The sequence below is a fragment of the Centroberyx gerrardi genome, chromosome 8, assembly GCF_048128805.1.
Source record: "Centroberyx gerrardi isolate f3 chromosome 8, fCenGer3.hap1.cur.20231027, whole genome shotgun sequence".
Taxonomy (NCBI): Eukaryota; Metazoa; Chordata; class Actinopteri; order Beryciformes; family Berycidae; genus Centroberyx; species Centroberyx gerrardi.
The window spans coordinates 13,095,337-13,104,311 of NC_136004.1; the positions used below are offsets into that span (position 1 = coordinate 13,095,337).

Consider the following 8,975-nt stretch of genomic DNA (forward strand, 5'->3'; position numbering starts at 1 on the left):
CTCGTAAGCTCCTACTTCTTATTTTGAAAGTCGTAAATGCGACTTGTCCGCGAATTCAGGTGCTTTTTGTCGGAAATAAAAACAAAATAAACCCTGCAACAAAAGTATTTTTTTAGTGGCTGTTGTTTTACATTAGAAAGCAAGCGACACAGAGCTACTTTGTGTTGCAGCAGCAGAATAAACAGGAGACCAAAAGTTAAACAGTGAAAATGAATGTATATAACAATATTAATTATGTGCATAGAATGTCAAACGATAACATATAATTATAGTAATAATAATGATGATAATAACGACTATAATAATAACATCAAAAAGAAGAAGAAGAAGAAGAAGAAGAAGAAGAAGAAGAAGAAGAAATAATATATCAATTGTTGACTAACCCTATTTGCTCCCCTAAAGGTCACATCTCGACATCTCGGGATCATACAAAATTCCGACTTTCTAAATCCAATTTTCCACTTTGTTGGGCCGTTTGTGAGCGCGCGCTCTTCATAATTCCGCTATTCCCCGCAGTACCTGAACGCAGCATCACTTCCTCTCCCCCAAGCCGCGCCTGCTTCCCTCTCGGTGGGACGAGGGGCTGACCGACGGACGACAGCCCCTTAGCAGAAAAAAAACACCATGTGAAGAAAAAGTATATAAAAGGGACACGGAAAGCAAACGGCTGTGGTCAGAAATCATTCATTCGCCTCGGCACCGGGTCAACCTTTTCACGGCTCGGCACGGAGCGAATGGACAGAGGAGGAGAGGAGCTGGACAGTCTCACCGAAGGTACGACCTCACCGTCCGGGTACATTGTTTCCCTGCTCCGCCGCTTGTCTGTCAACCATTGGGGGGTGATAGAGGATTCACTGGCTTGTTTGTTCCCGTGAAGAGGCTCCGGCAGCGTTAAAGCATGTGAGATAGAAAACACAAGGTGAACTTCAGAGCTTTTTCTGTGTTCAAGCTAACGTTAGTCCATGCTGTCCAAAAGTTTTGGCTGCAGTCAAGTTTTGCTACGTGTCCCGCACACACCTTGTGAACTGTCAGTGTGGACAGATAGCCCACAACCCCAACGAAAATCACTGTAATATTCCTAAAGTGTGTCTGTGAAACTCTAGTGACCTTATCAGACGTTATGGCATTTTTATCTCCTGTGGTAGCATCTTCTCTGGTATATTTCTGACCTAGTACCTGCATGATATTTTAAAATGTTGTTGTTATATCTGAATAGTATCCCTCTGAAATGTATTATCGGGTTGCAATAGTTCTTTATCGTAGAAAGGGTGGTGTGGACTGTGGAGGAGTCACTGTGGCCAAAACAAGCCCATAAGTCATCATTAGTCACGAATTAATCTGTAACAAATGCTTTTTTTTATTGTTTGGTACTGCTTATGCTTTCAGTTTTTAGAAGCAGTAGGAGTAGTGGTTGTAGTAGTAGGAGTGTTGTTGTTGTCCTGAAATATTGCTTTGGCTTATAGCTCTGACTTAATATAGGAACACATGGCTTGCTATTCAGTTCACTGCCACTGGTGATTTCAAAAGTAAGGGATGATTCTTCAACTGAGGAATGTGTGATGGCCTATCCCGGTTTGATTTCAGTGTTTCCCTACATCTGTTTGGTATTCAGTAGTTCTGAAGTCAGGACAACCTGGCAATATGGGAATAGTGAATCACTGACTCTGAGGAGGGGATATATGTCCATGAGGTGCTCGCTGCTCAGTCTTGTGATTATTGTCATTTCCAAAGGATGAATAGCCTAAGGTGACTAAGTCCACAGCTCCATATGGTTTGACAGGACAGTAGTAGAGGACCAGCAGTAGCATGGCCCTTTTATGGTGTGGAATGTACATAATTTATGATGGGAAAGCTGGTCCTCTGTAGTATGAGATAGGGTTATAAAGGCCGATGTCAGAGGGATAGTCTCATTCACTGACCTTGTCTAATGCAGGACACAGACTGCAAGGCTTGAAAAACCCAAAGGAGATTGTGAGCAACGTAATTGCCGAATGCATGCATGATTTAGATGAAGATGAAGTATCATGCATGTTTGATTTACTTCAAGGAAGGTTCAGAGAGAGACTCTAATGGGCCAATTGGGGCTGAATTGGGTAAAAGTGCTGTTTTAGGCCCAGCTTATATCGTAGCCTACATGAATCACTGAGCCCTTTTTGTGGAGGCTTTGATTATATATCGCTTTGTTTATGAGATGAAGAGGTTTGTTGTGGGTAAAATGATGAGATGTGACTAATTGGCTTGGCAAGACAATGGTCGGCTGTGTGTCTGTGTGTGGGCGTGTGTGCATGTGTGTGAAGTATTGATACACCCAGGCCAATACTGGTTTCAGAGGGATGATCTAAGGACTGAAATGAGTTAGTTACAGGGTGTCTGCGGTTTGAATGAGCCTGTTTCTGACAGTTGTTGTGGTTATATAGTTTTAACGACCTCTTAAAAAGTCTGGGTCATTCTTCAAGTCATATGCCCCGAACCCAAGGGGTGAAGCTTGAACTTGCTGACATTTTGGTTGTGAAGCCCTATAGTGGAGGTTAGGGTTAGGGTTAGTGGTGTGTGGGTGTTTGGTTTTTTAAAAAAAAATGCCATGGAGGCCTTTTTTTTCTGCAATGTCATTTCCTTTCACCCTGTGTGTCTGTATGTGCAGGTGTGTGTCCGTATGACCTCTCTCTGTGTGTTTGTGTGTGTGTGTGTGTGTGTGTGTGTGTGTCCATGGTTGCGGTCTGCATTGTGCTACTTTCTTCATTTGTGTGAAATAAAGGGGGGGACAGACTGGGGCCAGAACACTCTCCTCCTTCCCTACTGTAATTGGTGCCATCTGTTTTCGCTGTGTTAACATAGTCTCGGGAATGTTGCGATCCATTATTCAAGACCCCCTTCATTACTGTGGACAAGAGCAGCCAAGGTCACTGCGTCCGAGCCAAACCAGCCAGAAGACCTGTTGAATGGTTCAGAGGAATTGATTAATAGTCAATTTCAGGCTGACTCCCAGGATCTTTACCTGGGGGCGTTGAGCGAGATGCCTGGTGGCTTATTGCCCGTTTCCCCAGAATCAGCCCTTTTCTGTTCCTTCGTCTCCTGCTGTTTCTTTAACTCTCATTTTATGTCCCTTTTTAGTGTCTTCCTCCTCCTTTTTGACCTCTACTACTTCATTCACCCACTCCTATCTCTTCTCCTCTCTTAACTCTTTCCTTTGACAAGAAAATGTAAATGTTTTAACCCAGGTGATCCAAAAGTGTTTTGCTGTTAAGAACCCCTGAATAGATGCACATCATGCCATTTGTGAAGATTTGTCCCCACAGACTTAACAAACATTGTTATTAGATATGATTTATATTACAAAGCTGGATATGGTAAATACTGTGTGCAGATATCAGTAGGGAAATTAAAGGTCTAATTGAAATAGTCATTCATATACTGTATCTTTCAGTGTGCTGGCTGCTAATAGCAAAATTAAAGTATTCCACATTTTCCTGAGGAATGTCCTCAAGGACCTCCGTAGGTCCCTGGATCCCACTTTGGGCACCACTGTTTTAATCCACATTCTCAGATGGTTTACTGGCCTCTTACTCCTCTCCCTCTTCCCCCCTCTTTTCCTCTCAGGTAGCAGACGGATATACCATGCCGACGAATGATGGCCCTAGCCGCTTCCCAGTCTTTGTGGCTCCGCCCAACGGCAACCACCAGCGGTCTCCAGGATACGTCCCTGGGCGGGTGGCTCCGGTCCGCTCACCGCCACCTGCCAAAGCTCCGCCACCGCCTCCACCGTTAAAACCCCATGGCCCGCCTCCAGAGCGACGAGCCACTTTCAGCCTGTCGGAGGAGAACCAGCGTAGGGAGCGCGCTCAGAACCTCCGGAAGAGAAAGAACGCATTCATCTGTTTTGGAGTGTCGCTCGGGGCTTTCTTCCTCACCCTCATCCTCGTCCTGAGTCTCACAGGGGGCGACGTGTTGGACGGTCAGTTTTAGGAATTGCTGGTCCAGATTTTTGTGATTTATTAATATATTGAATATTGTTTATTTAACCAGTGTGCAAGTCCCAGTGCCCAGCCTCTGTGTTACAACACAGCGCTGTATGGATTCCAAATGCAAAACCAAAGAAGATTGAGTTCAACAATAGTTTCTTGCTCAATCCCAGTGGCAGGAATACAGTTTATCTGCTGCTACTACTGCTGCTTAGCAAACTTTATTGAAACCATAAGCAATACACTGGCCATTGAGTAGAACTCAGTAGAACTCCATTTGTACAGTGCCCTACTTTCATGGCTGCAGTTCTGAAGTCTAAAACACTGACATTTGATATCAATACTGCATGGATATCTCTGCCTTTCATTTGTTATTTTTATCAGTCTCCGTTCCTGATTTGGACCACTGGACCACTGTCCAGACCAGAGCTGGTTGTATGTATAGCTTCACGCTGGGTACAGGTGCCTTGCCCACAATGCTGCAATTCTCTCAGTTGGCAAAGTTATTAATTCTTTTCATTTTACAGTCTATTGAAAACAGAGACATGCTATCAGCAATACAAAAAAAAAGAGCCAGATGTTTAGATTTGGCTCACTGGCAATCTGAAAATATATGGTTTGTAGAGGAATTTATAAGCGGGAAACATGCTTGTTGTTGTTGTTTTTCTCGCTTAGCCCCGCCCCTCATTTCCAGACATTTAGCTGACGCTTTACTCAGAGCAGGTGTTGACACTTCACTTCAGCAGGTCACATGACTGTTGATGGGCACACTTTGGCTCTTGTGGGGATCAAACCTGTGATCTTTTGGTTACAGGACTATCTCTCTAACCCTAGGCCACCCACCCTGCTGCACATACATTCCATACTGTAGATACCCTCCAAGTATATTTATATATATATCACTGTCTGATCGATTGTATAGATTTCTCAGATTTCTCGCTGCTCGATTATGTTCACAGAGAATTGTCCAGACCACAACCCGTCCCTGAGCAGCTGGAGCCCAGGCCACCAACCAGAGAAGGCTGTTGTGGTCCGGAGGGGAAACTTGTTCCGATTGGATGCCTCAGCTACCTTCCACTCCCTAACCATCCAGTCAGGAGGTAAACGCATCAGTATGCATGATTTGTTAAGCAGCATTTTATGTTTAGAAATTGATGGATTCACATTTGCAATATACTTGTTCAAAATACAACCAGGTATTAGAAGGTAGGTACTAGAAATGCCATAAGTACAGTAAATGGATTGTTAGTTCAGCAGATAAGATCAAGTTCAGTTTAAGGATGCTTGTGGATGTAACATACAGTATGCAGGTGATTGAACTCATGTTTGCCTCCCTCTGACTTTTCTCAGGTCGGGTGGTTTTTGCAGACAACATTGACGGCTCCAAAAATATAACCTTGAGAACACGGCATATCCTGATAGAGGACGGTGGAGCCCTGCACATTGGTGCGCCCAAATGCCGCTACCGCTCTCGTGCCTCCATCGCCCTTGTGGGACGCTCCGACGACAAGGCGGTCCCTGAAGTCCCCGGCCTGGGCCGTAAGTTCATCGGCGTCCTGGGCGGCGGGACTCTGGAGCTCCACGGTACTGAGAGAGTTTCCTGGTCTCTGCTTACCCGAAGCGTCCCAGCTTCCGGTCTGGCCACGGGGGGTTACGCCTTCCAACGTAACTTCAGCCGTGGCATCAACCTGCGCGTGGTTGACCAGGACACGGCCGCCGTGTTGTTCACCGAGCGCTACGACACACACGAGTCCCGCAACGACAGTCGACGGCTCACCCAGCTGCTTCGATCGCTGCCGGCGGGCCGCATCGTCACTCTGGCTGTAGGAGACTCAGCTGTCAAAAGTCTTCTGGAGGAAACCAAGAAGACCATCGAAGAGAGGCTTGGCAGCAGCTATGTCTACGATCTCAAATACAGGTAAATAAAGCCATGAATTCATGAATTAGTATTGAAGGTATTGACTAGAGCTTTTTCGGCTACAAGTGAGCGGCTGTTTTCAGCTCATTGTAAGTGTGTTGCAGTGAGAAATGATGGTTTATGTCCTTACTCAGATTTGCTATCTGTAAATTAAAGCTTAAGCAGCACAATGTCACTCTATAGAGGAGCTTTACTTTCTAAAATGTAGAATTGCATATCTTGCTCCCACAACTTGCCTTATAGTGTTTGCCTTAAGGTGCATTCTGACTATGGGCTACAAAAGCTACAGAACGGTCTGGAGTACCAAGCTACAGTGTTGCCAACAGAGCAGAGAAGTGTTGCCCAGGTGGTCGCTGACGGTTCATGTCGTTGTCATGCCGGGTTCACCAACTGATAATGTCACACTGTCATAGTGTTGCATTTGTCTCGTTTTTATTTTATTTGGCAAAACCTCGTTCTTCTAATTCAGCAAGTAAACAATAATAACGTAAGTATAACGACCCTACACTACCGTGATTTGTTTGCGCTTCACCGCGTCATCAGAGCGTGGAAAAACGTTGAAGTCAGCTGAACTTCAGTTTGTAGCTGCGCTCGTCCGACGCGCTGCTACATTTTACGCTCTGGCGTTTGTAGCTTTGTGTCGCCGGCTTCCATTGAAAATGAATGACTTCCTGTTGCATTGTAGCCACCATTAGAGCTCCATAGTACTGTGGGCATCTTCTTAGTGTCTGTCTCAGTGTGTGCAAGAGAGAGAGACACAGAGAGAGAGAGTTTGTTTTGTGTGTGTGTGTGTGTGTGTCTGTGTGTGTGTGTGTGTTTGGGGGGTGGGGTGGGGTGGCGGGGGATGCAATGTGGATGTCATGCACTTCAAGATTCACTCCCTCTGAGACTAAAATGATGGATAGGCCTAAACAGGTTGCCTTGAGTCTTCTTGATTTTTATAATGTGTGATATGGTCATCAGCTTAGCCTAGATGTTGGGAATTCTTGGAAATTTTGAATGTAATTTATATACTGTACTTGGGTTTGATACTTTAAACTGTTATATTGGTCAGCTTCACCAACAAAACAGGTGGCCAGCTTGAAACTAGAACTAAGCTAGTTTTCATTTAGTTTTCATTATAATACTCTATCCTTATATAACTTCAGATCAGTTTGTTGCTACTTACTGTCATGTTTTGACAATGACTACCACTCTGGATGTGTGGCTGACCGGTGCTCACCCTAAGCACTGTCACCTTCCAGCAATGTTGCAAGGGAAAAAATGTCACCACTGTCCTCTCTGCTGGACCTGACAATAATTTCAGCACAGATGAGGCTCTCCCCGTCTCCCTTGCTGAAGACACCCTGATTCACCTGCTTAAGGATGGATCAACAAACCTCCTTCAGGCATCAGAGGCTCCAGCCATCCAGGTTGAGGTTAAGGTAAAGGTTGCAGACAACAAGGCAACAGCCATCCTGAACCTGGAGGATATCAGTGTATCAAGCACTCAACTTCCACCCATCCAGGAGGCTGAAGCTGTAAAGGTCAAGGTGCAAACCTGCCTGATGGAGGAAATCCATGTTCCTCAGGAGATCCAGGCTGCAGAAAACGAGGCAACCAACACCCTGCACCAGGCGGCTGAGGCTATAACCAGCCTACCTCAGGAGGCTAAAGCGTCATGTTCATCCACTCTTTTCCATGTGCGTGAGGCTCCTGTTGACAGCAAGGCTTCTGCCACTTTGCCCCAAGAAGCCAAAGACACCAAGGATCTGTCCTGTCTGACCCTGGAAATGACATGTCCACCTGTCCAGATGGTCAAAGCTACAGGACCTCAGAGTTCCAGTGCCAAAGACGACCTGCTTACAAAACCAAAGAAGAAGCGTGACTTCTTTTCTTGGCTATCCTGTGTATTCCGGTGGAAGAACAAGAAATCTGCTGATGTATCCAGTTTGCAGAAATGAACAACTACATTATATTGTTTGAATACATTTATTTGAACACTACTGTTAGTGTCTTTGCACATTTCTTCAAAACATGTGAGGTAACCTGTAGCCTAAAGCAGTGAATGTGTAACAGCCAATGTCTTCCACAGTGATGTAGTGAACATGAACAAAAATCATGTATATTTTGAGAAAAGCATCAATTTATGATTGTTAAGCGAGCCACTTGTAGTGTGCGAGCTTCTATATGCACTGCACATCTCCCTCTGCTTCTACTAGCAGAAAAAAACAAAACAGAGAAATGACTGAGTCTACTTTGAAGATGGTTTTTGCAGTCCCAGTTTGAACAGTTTATTTCCTTGTCTTAACGTCCATCCAGTTAATTTAACATCAGGCTGTGTGAGGCGGTGGAGAGGTTGGCTAGTAGTAGCTTTGTCTCAGCTGGAGCCATCGGGGCAGAGACCAGGCCAAGGACGATTCCCCGCCGTAGCTCCGGCTACTCGGCTATAAGAGATGCCACACAGGTGCATATATACAGTATGTAAATGATAAAAAGACATTTCATTGCTAGGTGTACCAGTTTCATAGTCTGAAAAACATATCTGTACTCGATAAAAATGATGTCATTATGTTTAAACTTTATGTTGTTTGTTTAAATAATGACTGGTGGGACAGAAATCATAATAACAGGCCTTTGGATCTCTATGAGGGTCTTTCAAATCAAAGGCTTCCATGAAAATACACATTCAGAATGTCTTGATTGTTTTGTATCTGTGTGCGTCACTGTTTTGGCATATGTGTGTTGTCAAACTGAAAGTGTGTGTGTGTGTGTGTGCTTGTGGTTCAAATGTCTCACTGATTGTGCCAGCTCTCGGAGAGTTTGTGTTCATTCTCTACGACATGGTGTCTGTTGTCTGCAAGTCTTTGGGAGTGTTTTGTTTACTCTTGGTCTCCTAGGGGTGATAATGACGGTTTATGAGTCTTTTGTTTAGCCATTCAAGTTCTTCCCCTTGTCTTTTAAGTCTCAATACTTGGACTGACAGACAGGCTGATACACCCTGTCCCTCAGTGCCATTACCAGCATCTCGTTCCAGCTCCGTCTTCCCTGGAAAAACGGCCTCTTTTATGATCATCTTTTTCATCCTGGATATCCCCCTGAATCGTTGCGGTGCGTTC

General features: G+C 44.8%; 1 protein-coding gene across 1 annotated transcript in view; it reads left to right on the forward strand.

The window, feature by feature from the left end:
- Nucleotides 1-659: 659 nt before the first annotated feature.
- Nucleotides 660-8,975, forward strand: part of cemip2 (cell migration inducing hyaluronidase 2) — a 35,066-nt gene continuing 26,750 nt past the window's right edge. Inside the window, exons 1-4 of the mRNA XM_071923725.2 lie at nucleotides 660-774; nucleotides 3,598-3,952; nucleotides 4,919-5,059; nucleotides 5,310-5,877. Coding sequence (XP_071779826.2) covers nucleotides 3,616-3,952; nucleotides 4,919-5,059; nucleotides 5,310-5,877 — 1,046 coding nt within the window. The 5' untranslated portion in view covers nucleotides 660-774; nucleotides 3,598-3,615. The remainder of the gene's footprint in view (nucleotides 775-3,597; nucleotides 3,953-4,918; nucleotides 5,060-5,309; nucleotides 5,878-8,975) is intronic.